We start from the raw sequence: 24,152 nt of genomic DNA on the forward strand, positions 1-24,152 counted from the left end.
CAGTACAAGTTTCACAGCCATATAGTGCTACCGGCTGGATCTGTGTTTTGGACAGCTGAAGTTAGCAGTTCCTTGACAGACTGAGATTTTAAAAGCTGACTCACAAGGGAACATTCCCAAGTGTAAATAAACTATATTGATGAAATTTGGCGGGTATGTAGTGTATTTTAATTATTTACCTCACATATTTTTGTTTTATACTTTAAGCTGTTACTATGTTTTAGGTTCATGTTTTTTGTTTTTCGGTTTACCGTTTTACATACATGTACTTTGTTAATTTAAAATAATAAGTAACTTATTATTTTGATGCAAGGTCGTTTCAATAGTGACAACTTGTACAGACATGCTTAAAAATAACGTTTCTTTCACACTATGCACATAAAATGAATGAAATTTCTCCACCTAATATGCACGACGGGAAGCACAAAAGAAAATGCAGCAGGATTTTAAATTGTTGCGGGTGAGCCTCTACACATGCTAACTTGTATAATGCATTTTTCAGTACATTGGAAAGCTTTGGTGAAGAAAACGGTGGGCAGCATACTGAATATGTCTTGCGCTAGTCTCACCACAATCAGAAACCAATATCGTTTTGCTTTTTATGCTGTTTTTGGCCCCAGGACAAACCGATATAATTTTGATTTTTATGCGGTTTTTCGCCTCAGGACACTTAAAACCGTTATTTCGCAGCCCATGTGGTATGACTTTGGCGTGGTGGATGGGCTTACGTAACAGTTCTGCAGCTGTTAACTGTATAACTTGTGCTCCCTGCACTTTGAACAGTGCGGATGAAGTAAATGTACAACTTAAATCATAGCCGTCGTATTGCACTTCGTCTGTCATCTGCAGCCGACATCATTTACGTTAAGACGCTTTTAGCACCTGTTTCCCGATGAGTTAATTATATGCTGTTCATATTTGACGCCATTCTGAGGAGTGGTTCGCTTTCTACAGCGTTTTGAAACTGAGATTTTAATTTTGTATACCTTTTACATTGCAGTGTGCACAGCGGGTAAAATTAACGAGGTTCGTTATTCGGTTATTTTTGTTGGAAGTTTGAATGTCTCTGCAATTTTTAAATACCGCTGTCTTTTAAAGAGCCTGAAAATGATTTCTGCGGAGATCCAGAAAGCGACGGAGAATGTGATCCCTATAATCTCCAAACTACATGCCTGCGGCTCAGCTTGCCGAAACACAAATAAAATGTTTTAACTCGTTTACTTGAAAGGAGTCAGGAACTACGATTATAAATAAAAGTCTATTGTCGTTTAACGAATCATTATATTCTGGTAATAGTTCACACACTGAAGAAAAGTTTTGCAATTAATTAAAGTTCTCGTATTGTATTCAGCACACTACTCAGTTCAGAGACGATTTCCACTCGAAGTTCCAAGTGTTGCTAATTAACGTTCTGTCTGCTAATTAAGTATCGTTAACTGCCCGCATTAAAAGTGGTAAATAAACTACTGCACAGTCCACGCGGTTTTCTATTACAAAGCGGGTGGCACATTAAACAAACCATCGAAAAGGATACACCGGTTTCCCAGTATATTATTAATTTCCGCATATTAACTTTTACACATTTACACTAAATAAGCGCGATAAAAGAAAAACAAAAATATGAGCCGTCTTTAGCGCCATCCGGTGCTTAGTGGCCACGCCCATGGATAGCATCATGGCACGTTATGTAGCAGAGTAAGACACATCATGCACGACTGACGGTAATCAGATAACCTCCCAAGTGGTGACAGGTCGATCATTGTACACTCCTGGTGCGGATAGTGTACGGAACATCTGCAGCAGGACGCTTTCAGCATAGGCAGCAGTGCCCACACAGTGCCCTTTTTGACGAAAAAGTTATTTACAACGCTATTAGTTGAAGACAACAGTGTTACCAACTTTTCTCTGAGCAAAACTGCACTCTGTTGTTCTATAAAAATCTCAGCTCGGTAACTCTTAAACCGAGGGTAGATTGTCACCTATGAACTGTCTCTTTACTATCGTCTGCACTTTAGTCAAATTACAGTATCATCTTGAAAAATGGTACAACTCCTTCATTACACTTATCAAAGTTAGTGCGGCTATTATCATAATTACAAAGGTTAGTTAATCTAAGAAGTCTTTACACTTCTTTGTCTGACAATAATGTTTTGCTTAAGAAGTACAAAAAGTAAAAGGATCTTCATGAAACTACCAAAAACATGTTTACATAAAACGTAATCCAAATCCTGAAGAACAACTTTATACCTACAGTTTTCGTAAAAAGTCGATTTTTCAGGGAACTAATCTGCAGATTACGCTGGTGCTCGAAATATTTAATATTGGCGTAGTTTTATGTAATCTGCACAAGTCTTATAACATTATTTAAACATTTAATTCCACTTTCGATTATTGAGCAATTCTTTGTCTGTTGTGCAACGGCCTTGCCACAGTGGATACACCGGTTCCCGCCAGATCACCGAAGTTAAGCGATGTCGGGCGTGGCCGGCACTTGGATGGGTGACCATCCGGGCCGTCAAGCGCTGTTGGCATTTTTCGGGGTGCACTCGGCCTCGTAATGCCACTTGAGGAGCTACTCGACCGAATAGTAGCGTCTCCGGTCAAAGAAAACCATCATAACGACCGGGAGAGCGGTGTGCTGACCACACGCCCCTCCTATCCGCATCCTCTATGAGGATGAGACGGCGGTCGGATGTTCCCGATGAGCCACTTGTGGCCTGAAAACGGAGTGCTTTGTCTGTTGTCCACAGACAACCGGCCGCTGTGGCCGAACGGTTCTAGGCGCTTCTGACCGGAACCGCGCTGCTGCTACGGTTGCAGGTTCGAATCCTGCCGCGGGCATGGATGTGTGTGATGTCCTTAGGTTAGTTAGGTTTAAGTAGTTCTATGTCTAGGGGACTGATGGCCTAAGATATAAATTCCCATAGTGCTTAGAGCCATCTGAACCATTTATCCACAGACGTACAGTCGACTTTGGCGGCTTGAGCTAGGCCGAGTGACTGGGAATCTCTCAGCCACCACCGAATATACACTCCTGGAAATTGAAATAAGAACACCGTGAATTCATTGTCCCAGGAAGAGGAAACTTTATTGACACATTCCTGGGGTCAGATACATCACATGATCACACTGACAGAACCACAGGCACATAGACACAGGCAACAGAGCATGCACAATGTCGGCACTAGTACAGTGTATATCCACCTTTCGCAGCAATGCAGGCTGCTATTCTCCCATGGAGACGATCGTAGAGATGCTGGATGTAGTCCTGTGGAACGGCTTGCCATGCCATTTCCACCTGGCGCCTCAGTTGGACCAGCGTTCGTGCTGGACGTGCAGACCGCGTGAGACGACGCTTCATCCAGTCCCAAACATGCTCAATGGGGGACAGATCCGGAGATCTTGCTGGCCAGGGTAGTTGACTTACACCTTCTAGAGCACGTTGGGTGGCACGGGATACATGCGGACGTGCATTGTCCTGTTGGAACAGCAAGTTCCCTTGCCGGTCTAGGAATGGTAGAACGATGGGTTCGATGACGGTTTGGATGTACCGTGCACTATTCAGTGTCCCCTCGACGATCACCAGTGGTGTACGGCCAGTGTAGGAGATCGCTCCCCACACCATGATTCCGGGTGTTGGCCCTGTGTGGCTCGGTCGTATGCAGTCCTGATTGTGGCGCTCACCTGCACGGCGCCAACACGCATACGACCATCATTGGCACCAAGGCAGAAGCGACTCTCATCGCTGAAGACGACACGTCTCCATTCGTCCCTCCATTCACGCCTGTCGCGACACCACTGGAGGCGGGCTGCACGATGTTGGGGCGTGAGCGGAAGACGGCCTAACGGTGTGCGGGACCGTAGCCCAGCTTCATGGAGACGGTTGCGAATGGTCCTCGCCGATACCCCAGGAGCAACAGTGTCCCTAATTTGCTGGGAATTGGCGGTGCGGTCCCCTACGGCACTGCGTAGGATCCTACGGTCTTGGCGTGCATCCGTGCGTCGCTGCGGTCCGGTCCCAGGTCGACGGGCACGTGCACCTTCCGCCGACCACTGGCGACAACATCGATGTACTGTGGAGACCTCACGCCCCACGTGTTGAGCAATTCGGCGGTACGTCCACCCGGCCTCCCGCATGCCCACTATACGCCCTCGCTCAATGTCCGTCAACTGCACATACGGTTCACGTCCACGCTGTCGCGGCATGCTACCAGTGTTAAAGACTGCGATGGAGCTCCGTATGCCACGGCAAACTGGCTGACACTGACGGCGGCGGTGCACAAATGCTGCGCAGCTAGCGCCATTCGACGGCCAACACCGCGGTTCCTGGTGTGTCCGCTGTGCCGTGCGTGTGATCATTGCTTGTACTGCCCTCTCGCAGTGTCCGGAGCAAGTATGGTGGGTCTGACACACCGGTGTCAATGTGTTCTTTTTTCCATTTCCAGGAGTGTACATCGATACAGCGTTTGCTTTTCCAGCAACACGATATGGCAGCTTAAAAATCGAGAAACAAAGAACAGTAGTAATGACAGAAGACCTACTATGTAGTATGAAGGTATAAAGCACGCACATTGTTATGAAGTGAAATACATTGACAGTTGATGTGTATCAAACAGAAACAGAAAAGAAATATAATCCCCACGGTATTCGTTTAGTACGAGGGCAGTTCAATAAGTAATGCAACACATTTTTTTTTCTTGGCCAATTTTGGTTGAAAAAGCCGGAAATTTCTTGTGGAATATTTTCAAACATTCCCGCTTCGTCTCGTATAGTTTCATTGACTTCCGACAGGTGGCAGCGCTGTACGGAGCTGTTAAAATGGCGTCTGTAACGGATATGCGTTGCAAACAACGCGCAGTGATCGAGTTTCTTTTGGCGGAAAACCAGGGTATCTCAGATATTCATAGGCGCTTGCAGAATGCCTACGGTGATCTGGCAGTGGACAAAAGCACGGTGAGTCGTTGGGCAAAGCGTGTGTCATCATCGCCGCAAGGTCAAGCAAGACTGTCTGATCTCCCGCGTGCGGGCCGGCCGTGCACAGCTGTGACTCCTGCAATGGCGGAGCGTGCGAACACATTCGTTCGAGATGATCGACGGATCACCATCAAACAACTCAGTGCTCAACTTGACAACTCTGTTGGTAGTGCTGTCAGAATTGTTCACCAGTTGGGATATTCAAAGCTTTGTTCCCGCTGGGTCCCTCGTTGTCTAACGGAACACCATAAAGAGCAAAGGAGAACCATCTGTGCGGAATTGCTTGCTCGTCATGTGGCTGAGGGTGACAATTTCTTGTCAAAGATTGTTACAGGCGATGAAACATGGGTTCATCACTTCGAACCTGAAACAAAACGGCAATCAATGGAGTGGCGCCACACCCACTCCCCTACCAAGAAAAAGTTTAAAGCCATACCCTCAGCCGGTAAAGACATGGTTCCAGTCTTCTGGGACGCTGAAGGGGTTATTTTGTTCGATGTCCTTCCCCACGGTCAAACGATCAACTCTGAAGTGTATTGTGCTACTCTTCAGAAATTGAAGAAACGACTTCAGCGTGTTCGTAGGCACAAAAATCTGAACGAACTTGTCCTTCTTCATGACAACGCAAGACCTCATACAAGTCTTCACACCCGAGAGGAGCTCACAAAACTTCAGTGGACTGTTCTTCCTCATGCACCCTACAGCCCCGATCTCGCACCGTCGGATTTCCATATGTTTGGCCCAATGAAGGACGCAATCCGTGGGAGGCACTACGCGGATGATGAAGAAGTTATTGATGCAGTACGACGTTGGCTCCGACATCGACCAGTGGAATGGTACCTTGCAGGCATACAGGCCCTCATTTCAAGGTGGCGTAAGGCCGTAGCATTGAATGGAGATTACGTTGAAAAATAGTGTTGTGTAGCTAAAAGATTGGGGAATAACCTGGTGTATTTCAATGCTGAATAAAACAACCCCTGTTTCATAAAAAAATGTGTTGCATTACTTATTGAACTGCCCTCGTACATATGTTAGAAATGAAGTTGATGTTGAGCCGTAGTAAAGTTAGCTTTGAAAAGCGCGCGCAGCGCGTAGCGTGAAGCAGTCGCCCTCCGTTTCCTGGCGGTGGCGCCGTTGTTGCAATTGAAGGCTTCGGTGCCTCCCTCTAGCGGGAAAGGGGAAAAGTGTGCTGTTCGCGTGGGTTTAAGAAGTGGCCGTATGGGCTCTCGGAGAGAGTCGGCAGTCGGGGCATCGAGAAGCGACTTCTCTGCCGGTGCTAGAGGGACAGCACGCTGACCGCGGCATCAGCGTAAGCGACGCGAGCAGCGGCTCCGTGGTATGGGGCGTTAACTGCTCGTCGCGAAAGGACTCTTCCTGAGCGTGGGACCGCGAGGGGCTTAATTGCCGTCCGGCCGTATGCTGTCCACCGGCGAGGGGGTTCTGAAAATAGGCGCGCCTTCCTGCGTCCATTGAAACGGCTGGCAGCGGGCGGCTCGGAAGAGCATTTGGAGGTGCTGCGTTGGTTCAGTCCTGGGAGTCATAACGCACTGGAAGTTGAATATTGATTGTTAACAGATTTTATGAAGTTTAATTGAATTCATTATACTGATTCTTGTTAATTATACCAGCCGTATTGTTTTGGGGGTTTCCCGCCATTCATTCTCGTCTGCCCACCCGCGCGAAGGTGGTAGTATTAGAAAGGGTGGTCCGTTTGTCCCCTTTTGAGGACGAAAGGGGGTGAGTCAAGAGTAAATCTGTGGTTCGGATTGCTTCATTCCCCTCCCAGCTTACCTACGGGTTTATTCGACTTTTAGCCTCTGCCATGTCTGTGAAAGTCTAAGGCACCAATGACTGTACTGTTTGAAATGCAAGGCACTAAGACCTGACCCATTCTATCACCTGCCATAACTAGTATTACTAGACTCAAGTGTAAAAGGTACTCTCAGAAAGAAGAAAAATTCCTTTTGCCTCGTGGTAAGAACTAGTCAATTGCATAACGAATTCCTGCTCATCTGGAAGCTGTAACTTACGGAAATTTGTGCTTCCGTATATTTGGCTACAGGTAAGCAAGACTGCTGTACGCCGTAGTGGATTTTTTTACATTGTTTCTACTCATCAAAAACTGTTGTGTTTTTCCAATTCTATGCCTTTTAAAGCTTTTACTCAACGTGCTTGTGTGTTTCATACAGGTAGTTGGTTATTGTGCTTATTTGCCATGCAAAAGTTCGCCATTCCATTACGGGCAGAAATTGTTGCCTTGAAAGGAGAATATTGTAAAAGTTCGCAAGTCCTACCTGGCAGGCGTGTGTGTTTGCCGTAAGTTAACTGGCAGAAATTTGTAAAATTAGTTTTTTTTAAATATATTTTGGGAATGTTAATGGTATTAACTGTGAGTGTCCCCCCGTGTGCATGACTCATGCGTTTTGGTTTTTCTATTGTGAGAACATTTGTAAAGAAGATTGTCTTTATATGTTGCAGACAAGTTAGATTCTGCGCCATTTAATGAATGGAGTGAAATTCACCTGTAATTTAGCTGAGCTTGAAAAATTATACATCGTCGCATTGTATATGTTAAATTGCTCTCCTGTACTTGCTTTTTACAGGCGTGAAATTTATTTATAATAATTTAATAATTTTAATGTCTAGTCCTATCGTAAATTGTGACTTATTTGTTAAATGATTGTTGGTTTTTTTTAAATATCGGAGAGTCTTGCACCAAACTGAATAACAAGTGTTACTCAAACTTATGCGTAATTTCACCAGTTATTCCTTGGCACCTACTTCCACTCTACATTTTGGGTATTGATTGAGATTAATAACCTTTGGTGAACCATTAGTAATTTTACGGTTCAGATGTGAAAAGATGCTTCGAATAAAAACAGAAGATCAGATTCCACTATTTCCACTCTTTACTGCATGCTCGTGAGGTGATGGCAAAATCTAAGCAGTTTCCCTTGCTCCATGAGGTGGTGGTCAACGGTAGACAGAACACTGCGGTGTACTCACCCTGCCGGTCATGAGGAGGATGGGTTTGGGGGCGTGGCAGGCCACGTCGTCCTGCGTGGGCGTCGCCAGGATGTTGCGCACGGTGTTCCAAAAAGAGTCGCTGGAACGGGTGCCTTGATGGAAGGCGGAGGCGCCGGGACCATCCGTGGTACCCGCCCCGAAGCTGTAGCCCATCGCGGGCAGGCAGCCCCGCACCTGCAAACACACAGTCAACAGCCAACAGCACTTCTCTCACCCTGCCACACCCACCTCGTCACCTTGAAGAGCAACACTTGTGTAACAGACAGGCCGCACTGCCTAAGAGGAACGCAGTGGGCCTCCTATAGCGAAAATCTTTCACTGCTTTTTTCAGCCACGTGTTACACAAACAGTAACGTTAATGGTTTCGAGTTCTTGATCATCAGATTTTCTGTTGAAAAAGAAAGAAACGGGAGCTAGTAAACTATCGGGTGGCTACCACTGAGTTGCCGCTATTCGTGGCGGTCCAGTGTAGGCTGTAATTATCGTATGGCAGGGAAACTTGGTAGATATACTACAGACGCGAAATTTAACCGACAGGAGGAAGATGCCGTGATATACAAATGATTAGCTTTTCAGAGCATTCAAACAAAGTTGGCGCCGGTGGCGACACCTACAACGTCCTGACATGAGGAAAGTTTCCAACCGATTTCTCATACACAAACAGCAGCTGACCGGCGTTGCCTGATGAAACGTTGTTGTGATGCCTCGTGTAAGAAGGAGAAATGCGTACCACCGCGTTTCCGACTTTGATAAAGGTCGGATTGTAGCCTATCGCGATTGCGATTTGTCGTATCGCGACATCGCTGCTCGCGTTGGTCGAGATACAATGACTGTCAGCAGAATATGAAGTCGGTGGGTTCAGGAGGGTAATACGGAACGCCACGCTGGATCCAAACGGCCTCGTATCACTAGCAGTCGAGATGAGAGCCATCTTATCCACATGGCTGTAACGGATCGTGCAGCCATGTCTCGATCCCTGACTCAACAGATGGGGAAGTTTGCAAGACAACAACCATCTGCACGAACAGTTCGATGACGTTTTCAGCAGCATGGACTGTCAGCTCGGAGACCATGGCTGCGGTTACCCTTGACGCTGCATCACAGACAGGAGCGCCTGCGATGATGTACTCAACGACGAACGAATGGCAAAACCTCATTTTTTCGGATGAATCCAGGTTCTGTTTACAGCATCATGATGGTCGCATCCGTTTTTGGCGACATCGCGGTGTACGCACATTGGAAGCGTGTATTCCTCATCGCCATACTGGCGCATCACCCGGCGTGATGGTATGGGGTGCCATTGGTAACACGTCTCCGTCACCTCTTGTTCGCATTGACGGCACTTTGAACAGTGGATGTTACATTTCAGATGTGTTACGACCCGTGCCTCTACCCTTCATTCGATCCCTACGAAACCCTACATTTCAGCAGGATAATACACGACCGCATGTTGTAGGTCCTGTACGGGCCTTTCCGGATACAGAAAATGTTCGACTGCTGCCCTGGCCAGCACATTCTCAAGATCTCTTACCACTTGAAAACATTTGCTCAATGGTGGCCGAGCAACTGGCTCGTCACAATACGCCAGTCACTACTCTTGATGAACTGTGGTATCGTGTAGAGGCTGCATGGGCAGCTGTACCTGTACACGCCATCCAAGCTCTGCTTGACTCAATGCCGAGGCGTATTAAGGCCGTTATTACGGCAAGAGGTGGTTATTGTGCGTACCGATTTCTCAGGATCCATGCACCTAAACTGAGTGAAAATGTAATCACATGTCAGTTCTAGTATAATATATTTGTCCAATGAATACCTGTTTATCATCTGCAATTCTTCTTGGTGTAGCAATTTTAATGCCAATAGTGTAAAATCAACATTTTGCCTTTCTCACATGTCTGAGCTTTCTGTCCACGTCCCGTTCCTAATCCATTACATGTGGAAACTTTTTTATACGACTTCCTTGCATTCACAGCACCAAATTTGCACCTGGTGATCAAAATTGTAACTAATTTTGTTCCATCGTAAATCGGTTACGCATTAACTCAGTAGAATGTTTACCAAGTTTCACAGCCATACGATAATTACAGCCTACATTGGAGCTCTGTGCTTATATGCGCATTAACCATAACCACCCGGAACTAGGAAACTAAATTACAAGTCAAACATCTATGCACGACTACTCCACTAGGTGATTTATATGTATTGTGATGAGTAGTGGTTCAGAGGAGTGTCACTGACCCACTGCTGTTCACAGTACGTATAAATGACCTAGCGGATAACGTCGGAAGTCACATGAGGCTTTTTCCGGATGGTGCTACTGCGAACAGAAAAGTAGCAAAGCGAGAGAAGAGTAGTGAAAAGCAGGAAGACTTGTCGACAATCTTCGCTTGATGCAGCCAGTAGAAATTTACTTTCAACATAAATAAATGTAACGCATTGCGCGCGAATAGTAAGAGAGAGTCATACATTCATAAAATATCTAAGAGTATGGATACGAAGCGATTTGTAGTGAACGGCCTCATAAAACTAATTACTGATGCAGATGCCGGACAGATTTACAGGAAGAATCAGCCCGCATCTCGTGGTCGTGCGGTAGCGTTCTCGCTTCCCACGCCCGGGTTCCCGGGTTCGATTCCCGGCGGGGTCAGGGATTTTCTCTGCCTCGTGATGACTGGGTGTTGTGTGCTGTCCTTAGGTTAGTTAGGTTTAAGTAGTTCTAAGTTCTAGGGGACTGATGACCATAGCTGTTAAGTCCCATAGTGCTCAGAGCCATTTACAGGAAGAATCCTCGAGACATGTAGTCCATCTACAGAGGAGGTGCTTTGTTTACAAGTAAGTAATATTGTATTTTTATTGTATCTTTATACACTACTTCTATTGCTCTGTACATTGTAGGTTGTAACAATGTCCATTCCACGTAATAAGTACCACAGCGGTACACTCGGCTTCTATCGGTTTGCACCAAACACAACGGAAACTATAAAAACTTAAATTTTATGTTTTTTTCTTTAAAAGGTAAATATCGAGAAGGCATACATAAATGGAAAGAAGGAAGCTGTAGAAGAAGCCAATGAGGGAAGCGAGTGACAAATATTCAATTCTAAGAAGCTTTAGCGGAAAAGGAGCTGACCACTGAAACCGTTTTAGGCAATAACAATTTTTTGTACTAAAACATTCAGTGTTGAGGTGAAAACAATATTATACGATCAATGAAACCTCCGAAGAAAATTGGATTCGATGTCTCAGTTTGAGGGTTGAGCCCATGTTAATAACGTTCATGTAGAGTTGATCAGTGTTTAATATAGTGTGTAACTGTTTCACTAAATGTTTAACTAATATGTTGAGTATGTCAATTCAGAACTATAACTTAATAAATTTATTATGACGTTTTTCTTATAGGAATCAACGTAGCATCTTAGTACTAAGACGACAAAGATGTATAACGTATACTTTTGTTTAATGTTAATAACAATATAAGTTGGAATTAACAATTTTTGCAACAAAAACGGCATTTTACACATTAAAATTTCATGTGCGATACATCCCACCAAAAATTTAAGCGGCAAAAATGCAAATGTGGAAAAATGTACAATAATCAATGAACGTATATTCCTATGCCACTGAGTTTTATTATTATATTAAGTAACGCATCATATTATTGTGTGGTGTGAAGAATGTTCCAATGCAACCTTCAGAAAGAATTAAAAAAGTTAGAGTGTCTGCTACTAACCGACCTTCCCGTAGTGAAGGCAATGCCTCATCAGGGGAACTACTGCAGACAGTGTTGCAGTAGGAGACTGTGGCTGGACCCTCCAGAAGCATCATACGTAGGGCGTAGTGTGATCGGGCTGGGATACTCACAAGAAACGAAAATAATGACACGTGACAGTTTATTGCAGGACTGACACGTCTCGTTTCATTTTCCTGTTTTATTTAAATTCATTTGGTCTGAAGTCTATAGATGCCAGCTGATGAATGCTTACCGTTGGCTTCATTGTGTAGTACTACCAAATTGTTTTCTAGACTGTTGACGACATGTTTCATTTCTAACGAAAAATCAATTATTGCCCAACATAATGAAGCCAATGGTAAGGCCCTAAATCTATTAGTACAACTGGAGAAATTCCTCCATAAGTTCAAAAAACCAGAATCTATGTTAAATCAACAAACAGATTTCCAAGCCACAGTTACTTTAGTAGTTTTAAATAACTATTCAAAAGTTATTCTCTGCATCTGTCAACTGCTTAATAATTAGATATCTGGCACTATAGATAAATTTATCTTTGATCACACCATGCGCAAAAACATCTGTGAAGTGTTTACAAACATGTATATGCAAATGTGGCTCTTGAGTAAAGTGATATGTACGAACAGGACCGAGAAAAGAATGTATGATTATGTTAAAAATTTAAAAACTCTTTTCTAGGATTATGTGGCTAGCTTGCACTGTTCATTTTTTCCACTATTTCGCACATATTTTCCACGTTGCCTTACGAAATTCATAATCTAACATCAAACGTTTTCATGACAGGAATATGCATTTCACTTCATTCAAAAGAAACAGAAGTAAAGCATGTAGTAAGACAAATTACACCTGATGATGGACCCCAATGTCCGAAATACATCCTGAATTCAACAAAACACGGAAAGGCGTATTTTAATTCATACTTCCAGTGTACTGACTACGGTCACGTTCGAAGCAGCAAAATATGGAAAAATTAAATTCTTTCCATAACCTTCCGGCCTTTGCCAAGACACTTGTATCTCTCATGTTAAGCGATAATTTACGAGTATTCTGTGCTATTGGCGTTTCTGAAATTCAGTTAGATCTCGTAATCAAATTTATTTTCATGTATTTAGACAACGTAACTACTGCAATAAATAGGTTTGATTACAACACTATATCATGCCGTAGTGGACTGATGTCCTTTTTATTAATTAAATATTGCTAAGTGGTTGATCCATGACTGATGTTTCGTCAGGGTCATCCCTCTCTAATTAATTTATTTTGTTGGGCACCGTTTTAGTTAAAATACACGAGCCTGTGGAAATATGCAGTTACAGACGACAATTAGCAGTATTAACCGAACTGTTCAACTTTAGATAATTCGGTCCGAAAAATACGAACCAGTAAAATCAGGCGAAGAGTATTGTATGTCATTTTAGTGACGTAATGATCCGGGTTCAATGTATTGTTCGTCAACACTGAATTGCTTTCAATGGTAGTTGCAAGGTTGAAGAGATGTGTGCTGTATAAAAAAAGTGTTGCTACTAAGTTTGGTAGATTACCCGTTTATCCAACTACAATCATTCATTCCCTCAAATAATCTGGAGGTCACATCGGGTCACGAAACCACGAGACGGACGCCACACGATACGTAACGAGAAGAAGTGCAACGCTGCAGCTTGAACGGAAAGTGTCGACAAGTATGTGATATTGCCGTATCGTCCCATACGTCGGTCGGTGGAGAATAAGTGGATCAGTGTCATCGGTGGACAGTGTATTCCGGAATGACAGAAGGAGGTACTAGGATCTTTGAATATGGTACCCAATAAATAGGACAGAATAGTACCAATACTGTTACACAACTTTATTCTCTGATATCATCAACTATACCCTTCTATTCGAATCATTAGACGGCAAATACACCGCCAGTGTTGGCGTCTTTCTTGACATGATGGGTAGATGAGTTATTGTGTAACGGGATCAAGGGCATACAGTTACGTACAGATGTTAGTTGTATCTGTGATTTACTTTCCTAATATTTTATTACCGTTCTTGTCCTTTATTTTTAAACAGGTCATCCGATGATAGTAATACGTAGAAACTGTTAATCACATTGTTTGTGTGACATAAGGAAAAGAAATATAAGAAAACGTTAATGAAAACTTACGCATAATTAGTAGGTGAATTACGGGTCGCGTCTGCCAGATACAGCTTCAGATCATAGTAGGTCTCCTTCAACTGCTAGGCACAGCACACTCACAAGGGAAGTACCCCAGCTCTACGGACTAAAAGATTTTAAAATACGGAGATATGTCTTTTCAGTTACCCCTCCATGCAATTTGTCCGTGAAATTCTGCATCTTCAATCAATGTTTGATTACCAAGTCTGAAGAATAGAGAAGTAAAGTTGACTGAAGAAAAAATACCGTATTCACAAGAGTGATACATGAGATGTAGTTTGTCAAAAAGCTAAACAATTACTTGAAACAATTCAGGTCGACACGTGCAGTACTTATTGTATTATAGTTCCAAAGTTAGATGTTACTGTTCTGTCGAACGTTCTTCTCTTATTCGTCGTTGTAATGCAAATGTTGAATTTGAACGAATAAAATATTGGGGGATCACCGAACGGCACAGATCGGGATAACGTGATCATTGTAGCTCTTGATATTGGACTACAGTGGTGCAGATACACCGAAAATGATGTAGCATTGCTACTTGTTGCCGGTCTCACATATGCAGAGAGTTCCTTTACTGGTGACTGAAATTTCACATTTGCACTTGAGAATTCTGTCATAAAACAAATTTTTGATTGTACGGGGATAGCGCGTGCAGTGCTCGATGTTTTCTCTGGATTTGTAATATACGAGTAATTGAGCGTTGAGTTTGGCCACTGTTCATAACGAAAACACCGAGACAGTGAGAACAAGACAATGATGGATCAAGACTGAGATTATTTGTTTCCTCTAACGAGTGACATAAATTACAGTAAAATTAATACAGAGAAAAGTTTTCTAAAACTCTAATCAAATTACAGAATGACTCTTAACACTGTGGGGAGGTATTGAAATGTGTGCAAGAATGTATGGAGAAAGCACAACAAAATTTGCTCATCGGAGCAACTCGTGAATTTAAATCTAACGATAGAAAAAGATGCTACAGTTATAACCAAATTCAGCAACACAGGTTGTATGGCAAAGTAAGCACGCTACGAGCTGTTCACACAGAAAATCCAAATCTGGATGGCCGGATACGGGTTTGACCATCATCCACCCGAATGCGTGTCCAGCGTGCTGATCACTGTGGTAAACCGCTCAGTGGCATACAAAATACACGTAAAGAAGCACAAGGTTGGTACCAGCCTGGAGCAGTGTTTCCTCGATAGGGCACGCCCTTCACGCCAAGTGCAGTGGCAGGGCGGCTCTACGTCAATGGATAACATAAATTTTGGAGCCAAATAACCATAAGTCTTATGCTGGCTGGGCGATGCTGTGGCGTCTCGGTCTTTGATGTTCACGCAGGAAAATAAAATAAAAAGTCAAACTCAATTATTCCCTAGGGATGTTTGTGGTGGCAGAGTGCCTCCTGTCCACGGTAGGCCATGGCACCAGCTCTGTCCACAGCAGACAGTAGGGTAGCTTCCGCAAAAATTGCCTGTCTCCGTGGGGAAGCGAGCCTCTATAGCGAGTTTCATTGACTGCTTTCTGCTGACAACACCCTGAAACTACGCCGGTAGTGCACCGTAAAGCTTTTTCCCAAAACACCCCAGTTCAATACTCATGAAATAATGACTGTGGGATAGTGGCAGAAAATGTAACAATACCACACAGCGATATGTGACAGTATTGTCATACGCTTTTATGATGAAATATGCGTTAAAATTTTCATTTCAAGTAAATGTTTACCTTTTTTTCCAAACAATACCAAGTATATGACTGTTGTTAATTTATTGGTCATCAGTGCCCGTTGCAGCGCATGACATCTAGATCCACTTGTGCCACTATCGCCTTTAGATTATTTAACCTTTTAAAAATCGATTGTAGTGTTGCATATAAGTTACCTTAAATGGTTGTAGAACATATACATTTCCACATTTTAATATCATTTTTATTCGAGTTTAGGCGTCAGAGGAGAGGTGCAACCATTCTTCATTCGGCCCATAACGAGCAGTGAAGGATCCTATCTTGTCTACTACAAAAATTCTCAACAACAAACTTCGGAGTTCATCCCATTGCTACCAGTGTCTATGGCTCGTTTTTAACTTCAGTTGGACTGATTACCAATGGAATTCACTGACTGCTTATTTTGCATGACATTACGTGATTACACACAGTGGAGCATGTATGAATTCCTTTCCAGAATACGCATGAACTATTTCAGAAACACACAAAACAGACTATGGCTCATAACGGAGCGCAGTATGGGCAAATAATAACTCAATGAGCACTGCAACTCGATTCTGACTGGAAACGCAGTCAGATCACAACACGCAGCTAAAGCATATCACCTCGAAATCATCAAACGGGAAAAAGAGGCAACCCATTCATAGACGAGAATCAGTACAACCTTACTGCACGGTGGGACGCATACGAAAATCATAAAACCTAGCTTTAAACAATTAGTGCGATTACATAACGACAGCTCAGTCACGATTGTCCAAGAGGCCGCTCATGGATTTACGCTGTATGCCGGCCGGAGTGGCCGAGCGGTTCTAGGCGCTACAGTCTGGGACCGCGCGACCGCTACGGTCGCAGGTTCGAATCCTGCCTCGGGCATGAATGTGTGTGATGTCCTTAGGTTAGTTAGGTTCAAGTAGTTCTCAGTTCTAGGGGACTGATGACCTCAGAAGTTAAGTCCCATAGTGCTCACAGCCATTTGAACCATTTACGCGGTATAATTTACGTCAGCTACTCAGTGAAATATAGCGTCAAACGACATTTAAACAAAGTGCTTTTAATTCACTCAGGACAGAGAAATTGAAATGAACATGGACAAAGTGACGATATCGAACACAGTTTCAACTAAAGTCAGCTGTGTTCTGCGTAACTGCTGCTTTTACTATCTGAATTTCGACATCATTGTCAGCGTGTTACCGCTGTAGACGTACTGAAGTTGTTGCACTTCATTCTCCCAGTCTTTCTTCAGTAGAACAGATGTATTTGACATTACCGAAGATGAACAAGTTTTCATAGCACTTAAGGAAAGCATTTTAGAAAAAAATAGTTCAAATGGCTCTGAGCACTATGGAACTTAGCATCTGTGGTCATCAGTCCCCTAGAACTTAGAACTACTTAAACCTAACTAACCTAAGGACATCACACACATCCATGCCCGAGGCAGGATTCTAACCTGTCACCGTACCGGTAGCGCGCTTCCAGACTGAAGCGGCTAGAACCGCTCGGCCACTCCAGCCGGCCAGCATTTTAGAGCCCATATTCGCCGGACACCTTTTTCTTGTTTCAGTCCGTACCGCCACCTCTCAAACTACAGCACGTAAAAGCTTGAAGTAGAAGAGATTTTTTCATAATATCGAAGATGAAGTGCTCATAGCTCTTAATGTACTCGTTTTTTGCTTCTAATGATCGTTGGTGTCATATAACTGAATATTGACGTTCCCTCCTGGAACGTTCTGTGTATACAAAGAGAATCATCTGAAATGTGTACCGAAATACTTTCCAAAAACTAGATACGGGCAGATCGAGAGAGATTCGCATTTCAAATATTTAGGTGAAACCATTCACGAGACCTATAAAAGATTAGTTATGAAATGCATTGCCTTCAAACTTATAAAGAAAGTCTGCAACAAAAAGTGCTTTTCCAGTCATACAGAGCTGAGACACTACAACACAGTCACAATACCAGTCTCTGTGTGGCTGAAACACTCCTGTTAAACAGAGAGACAACGAGGAAACACTAAAGAGACAACTGAAGGCAATCAGGAAAAATTTAGATCGAAATTGTACCGGGGAAGGAAGATGCAGACGAAGAGCAAATGAAGAAATTGAACAGAATAACATCATTAATTCGGATAAGAAAAAACGCAGGATAAAATTCTTTGGGGATTTAGAAAAGGGTGAAAACAATTACATTAAGAAGACAGGTTGTGCAACTCTACGGAAGTCGTAGTAAAGTTAAAAATGAAGAAATAAAACGGATCGGTGCAGTAAAAGAAAACCCGTGGGAAGGCAGATTAATACAGATTAATGTACCAACAGAAAGATTCCATGGTAGAAAGTTCACGACTGGTAGGTTGGCCTGACATAAAACTTGGTTTAACAGGAGCCTTTTCTGAGGTAATGAGGGTACTATGGGCACAAAGAAGTGCTAAAATAAAACACTTAAAATGACCTTTGTTGTAATCATGTGGTTCAGTAGGGCCCCAAGGGAATAATAATAACAGTGAAAAGAAAAAAAACTGAATACAAAGCCATGACATCACAAATTCTGTTGAATATCAACTCTTCATCGACAGTGAGAGATTTTGTCAGGGACTGATAAGGCACAATAAAACTCTAGAAATTCGCTCACATTCGCAGGCGTAAACAACGTACACCATCTAACTACAGCTCAGGATGAGAACAACTGTTCAAACAAGTGACTGCCAGTCTCAGCACGTGCGTTCCAGTGGCGCACAAAATTTTGTCATCGTCTTAGAACTGTTGTTGTTGTCTGGTGTACATTGCGATAGTCGCCGGCCAGAGTGGCCGAGCAGTTCTACGCGCTTCAGTCTGTAACCGCGCGACCGCTACGGTCGCAGGTTCGAATCCTGCTTCGGGCATGAATGTGTGTGATGTCCTTAGGTTAGTTAGGTTTAAGTAGTTCTAAGTTCTAGGGGACTGATGACCTAAGATGTTACGTCCCATAGTGCTCAGAGCCATTTGAACCATTTTTGTGATAGATAAGACCGCGCCAACCACTTGCTTTTCATTTTCAATTGGAGTTACATAGAACAACAAATTCATCTTCCCATAACCCTGTGCGAAAACATTCACCTTGAAAACATCACAGAGAAGCTATTATTTTGCAAGGGACCACTGCGAGCCTCGATGCAGAGAGAAAAGCAGTTTCCCGCCACCCAAAAAATATTCGGCTCAGTTTTGTGTTTGAACGAAAACAAGTTTACTAAAGCTGTGCGTTAGGAACTCCAGAGAAGCAGATAAAGACTTACAGTTGACAAACGAATGTCGTCAATGCAGCTGAGCGCCGGTGCGGTGTATTTGGTTTTGCCACCAACTGCGCCCAAGCGGTTTACGTAGGAATAGGTCGATTTATACGGGTGTCCCAGGAATGATGTCACACACTTCGAGGGGCTGTAGAGGGTATCTTGAGGAACAAATCGAGGAAAGGAACTCGTGTGCAGAAAAGCCATGTAACGACGCTACAAAGCATCGATGTTAGGCGCCGGCACCTGCCACTAAACCACACCTTCGGTAGCAGCCGTGATTTCGCACGCTGACGGATCCTAGGTGGACCGTCTCGCAATGTCGTTTCTTATTAAGTGATCGTGACTGACTGTCACGATCGCCACTCGAGAAGCTGTCACCTATGAATTCGACGCTCTGTTGCCTTGGTGGATGCCGGCTCTGGATACGAGTTTCCATCTGCAGTTTATTTTTCTCCTGTGTACTGAAAAGCATTGGAGATTTTAGGGGTCCAGGAGAGAAGTACGAGGGTTGAATGAATAATACTGCCCCCACCTTCGTTAACTGGGTTAGGATGGAAATATTTTAATAAATGAAAAGCAGATATAATCCTTATAACACGATCTTCAATTACTAATATTCACTTTTCCACATAATCACCAGCCAATTGGATACATGTCTGCCAACGATGAACAGTTTTTCTGAAGCCGTCACGGAAGAAATCGACACTCAGTTTCCTCAACCACAGTCTCACAGTTCTCTCAACGTCTTCGTCAGAAGCATAATGATTTCCCGGCAGATCGTCTTTCACTATCGGGAACAGATGGAAGTCAGACGGTGCTAAATCTGGACTATGGGAAGGATGCCGTGCGATGGTGGGATTTCAGGATTTCAGGAGTCAGCATCCGGGGTACTCGTGGTGCACAGGTCTTCCGATAGCCAAGCAAAGCAATAATGTGACATACACGTTCTTGTGAAATGCCCATTGCGCTTGCAACTTCTCTCTGAGTGATACGACAATCGTCCTGAATCAATCGGTCAAAATTTTGCTTGTGAAACTCGGTGGTTGCTGTCATACGACGCCGGCCGCGGTGGTCTAGTGGTTCTAGGCGCTTCAGTCCGGAACCGGGAGACTGCTACGGTCGCAGGTTCGAATCCTGCCTCGGGCATGGATGTGTGTGATGTCCTTAGGTTAGTCAGATTTAAGTAGTTCTAAGTTCTAGGGGACTGATGACCTCAGATGTTAAGTCCCATAGTGCTCAGAGCCATTTTTTTGTCATACGACGTCCAACTCTTTGTTTGTCACGCAGGTCAGATATTCCCGGCCCAACATCTTTAAACTTACTCGCCCAACGAGGCACAGTACTCACATCAACACAATGACCGTAAACTGCTTTCGTTCTCTGGTGAATCTCCTTTGAGGAGACACTTCCTGCTGTTAAGAATTCAATGACGGCACGTTGATTAAATCGCATTGACCGACCATCTGCGCAATGCTAAGGCTTCCCAACAACTGGAGCTGTACAGAAAAGTACAGTGCTGCCAACTGTTGAAGAGTTACGAAGGTGGAGGCATTACTTTTGTCAACCCTCGTAAACCGTGGATAGAAACCTGAGTCCGAAAACGGCATCCTCTGAGGAAACAGAGAGTTTTATTCATGGCAGTTGAGCCCTTTCTACACGGCATCGAGCTCCAGGTTATATACTGGCCACATGGCATCCAGTCCCGATCCACTGAATAACAAACAACATTGCGGAATGGCGTGCCTACCCTCAGCTTGCAACCTCACATTTATTGCCGAAGGGGTGTCCTAGTGTCAGACGCTGCCAGCTACAAATTCGACACTCTGTAGCGTCGTTGGATGACGTTTCCAGACACAGGTTCCTATCGTCGATTTGTTTCTAAAGACACACTCTATAACCTCTCAAAGTTTGTCACAACATTTCTGGGGCTTGCAGTATACTGATATGCCAGGACTTTCTGGCCACCTGCTTAATAATGTGCTGGTCTACCTTCGGAATCCATGTGTGGCGTGGATTCGAAAAGTTGTTGATAGGACTAGAGACATGTGGCACCAGACGCCTACAATAAGGTCAGGCAGTTCCTTTAAATTATGGGCAAGTGGTATGTACACATAGAACTAGCACATGTTAGTGCCCCAGATGTGACCCATCAGGTTCGGATTGTGGCCATGAAATCAAATTGCGTTCACTTTTACGCTCTTCAAAACAATGAAGCATGATTCCGACCTTGTGATATGGACAGTTAGCCTGCTCGAAGATGCCATTGTGGTTGGGGAAGATACGAAGCATGAAGGAATGCAGCTACCCTCAACAATGTCCATGTACACCAAAGCTGTCACGGTTCCTTCCTTTACTACCATACGTCCCATGGAAGCTCGGGTGAATTTCCGCCATAGCACAATACTGCCCCCGTTGGCCTACATCCATGGAAAAGCGAAGGATCCGAGCAGGCATTCACGTTGATGTCGGGGTATATGGCAACAGACCTGGTGTAACAAGGGACTCGATTCATCCGAATGACGGCACATTTCCATTGATCTATGGTCAAATGTGAATGATACCATGCTTACTCAATCGTAATTGATTATTTATTTGAATCAGTATAGGAGTCATCAAAAGCAGGTTCGCTATGGCAAAAAAGGCATTTCTGGCCAAGAGAAGTCTACTAATATCAAATACCGGCCTTAATTTGGGGAAGAAATTGCTGAGGATGTACATCTGGAGTACAGCATTGTATGGTAGTGAAACACGGACTGTGGGAAAACCGGAACAGAAGAGAATCGAAGCATTTGAGATGTGGTGCTATAGACGAATGCTGAAAATTAGGTGGACTTATAAGGTAAGGAATGAGGAGGTTCTACGCAGAATCGGAGAGGAAAGGAATATGTGGAAAACACTGATAAGGAGAAGGGACAGGATGATAGGACATCTGCTAAGACATGAGAGAATGACTTCCATGGTACTAGAGGGAGCTGTAGAGGGCAAAAACTGTAGAGGAAGACAGAGATTGGAATACGTCAAGCAAATAATTGAGGACGTATGTTGCAAGTGCTACTCTGAGATGAAGAGGTTAGCACAGGAAAGGAATTCGAGGCGGGCCGCATCAAACCAGTCAGTAGACTGATGACCCAAAAAAAAGGACTCATCTATAGCGAAGACCCATGTTCACTAACGTGCGCGGAACGGTTTGCTTCGAAACACTTGTACCCGCATCAGCATTGTATGGGCCTACTCTGTAACTGTTTACTTGTCTCGATAATCTCGAGTGAAAAGTTTCCATCCCAACATGCGAGAGACCAACGTGGTGGACAGCTAGGAAAACAAGCGACACAAAAACTCACGGTGGTAGTAGCTCCAGTGTCGGGATCGACGTAGTCAGCCGTCTGCTTCGGCATGTCCACCCACTGGTGGGCGAACGCAATGGGACCGGTCACCTCCCTAGCAGTCGAAGAATGCCACAGCTCCTGTAAACAACAAACACCCAAATGGTGACGGTTCACACTTAGCAGTGCTGAAAATCTAAAAATTATACTTCCAAGCCCAATACGTCTTGTACAGTTTGGTAAGAAAATCGCAAGTTATGCCACACAATGCTGCCGAAGTTTTATTTACGAAGTGTGTTCAAATTTAATGAGAAATTTTGGTTTTTGTAAATATTTCTATTTGCTCGTCTACATCTGTGGTCGTCGAAGTGTCAAACTGCGGACCGCGCACAGCATGCGACCCGAAGCAGCTTTTGGTTGTCAGCCGTATTTCATAAAAACAACTAAACCGACGATTCTGTAAAGAGTTTTCATGAACAAAACAGCTTCAAACTTCTCATTACTTTGCATCTGACTCTGTTAAATATTGGACGTTAAGCATAGAAGCGATAAAAATTTAGGAAATGTTTTAAATGATAGGTAAACTTCGCTGGATGTCGCTATTTACTCTCATTCTCAAATACTGTATGAATATAGTCTCGGTATTGGCTAGCCGTGATTATTGCTGGTTCAAGATATATACAGTTTCTGCCTGCAATACTTGTCTTACTGTGTCATACATGTAACATAAGATTATACCTCTTAACGAGTAGATTATGACATCATTTCAATTTCTAACTTGGCTCAATAATTATTTATAATATTGAAAATAAAAATTTTGTTGTCTCCGGAAGCCGTTAGGTAGGTAACTTGCAACTGCAACCGGGTTAGCCTTTTAATTATATATGCATCTAGCATCTAGCAGCCGACTTCAACAGCGTCGACTGACAATAGCTTAAGAATAGCTTTCACGCTCAATAACGCAAAAAAAATACTTACACAACCTTACATATTTTACACTGCGTGTGATTGTAGTTGAAGTTGGTAGATTCGGCCGTGAACTAAATAAAGGTGCCGACTTATCTCAGGGACACAGGGCTATGTGGCACGGTCACTGTGGGTTTAGAGGGTGTGAGAGGGGGCATGTTTTATTTGTTGTCTCTCAGTACTGACAATTAAACATATTTAGTAAAAATTTGTGATCGTGTTTCATTTTGCATAATGCATTAAATACCGGGTGATCAAAAAGTCAGTATAAATTTGAAAACTTAATAAACCACGGAATAATCTAGATAGAGAGGTAAAAATTGACACACATGCTTGGAATGACATGGGGTTTTATTAGAACAAAAAAAACAATATGTCCGACAGATGGCGCTGGACAGCAAAACGTCAGTGACTGCGCATGACAATCATGTATAAAAGGAGCTGTAATGAGAGAAGGAGTCAGATGCACCAGCAGTAGCAGCATGTTGACGTTACCAAAAAAGGCGTTTTTCGTGAAGCTATATTATCAGAATGGGGAATGTGCTAGTTCAGCGTTACGATCCTATCACCATAGGAAGGGGATTCGAACGGGTAAAGGTCCGTTGACAAATGCAGCTGTGGCGAGAATGATTTCGGAGTTCGAAGTCACGGGTTGTTTAGACGATAGACCCCACAGTGGCTGATAAACACCTGCTGGAACGTACGATGTTTATGCAGGCAGGCGCTCCACCCCATATTGCTAGACGCGTGAAAGATCTCTTGCGCGCGTCATTTGGCGATGATCGTGTGCTCAGCCGCCACTTTCATCATACCTGGCCTCCCAGGTCTGTGCGATTATTGACTTTGGGGTTACCTGAAGTCGCAAGTGTATTGTGGTTGACCGACATCTCTAGGGATGCTGAAAGACAACATCCGACGCCAATGCCTCATCATAAGTCCGGACATGCTTTACAGTGCTGTTCACGACATTA

The 24,152-nt window shown here is 43.7% G+C and overlaps 1 protein-coding gene across 1 annotated transcript in view; it reads right to left on the reverse strand.

Moving 5' to 3' along the window:
• Nucleotides 1-24,152, reverse strand: part of LOC126455831 (neutral ceramidase-like) — a 205,711-nt gene that overhangs the window by 77,531 nt on the left and 104,028 nt on the right. Inside the window, exons 6-7 of the mRNA XM_050091593.1 lie at nt 22,234-22,356; nt 7,981-8,175 (exon numbers count right to left, since the gene is read on the reverse strand). Coding sequence (XP_049947550.1) covers nt 7,981-8,175; nt 22,234-22,356 — 318 coding nt within the window. The remainder of the gene's footprint in view (nt 1-7,980; nt 8,176-22,233; nt 22,357-24,152) is intronic.

Source organism: Schistocerca serialis, chromosome 2 (assembly GCF_023864345.2).
Source record: "Schistocerca serialis cubense isolate TAMUIC-IGC-003099 chromosome 2, iqSchSeri2.2, whole genome shotgun sequence".
Lineage (NCBI taxonomy): Eukaryota > Metazoa > Arthropoda > Insecta > Orthoptera > Acrididae > Schistocerca > Schistocerca serialis.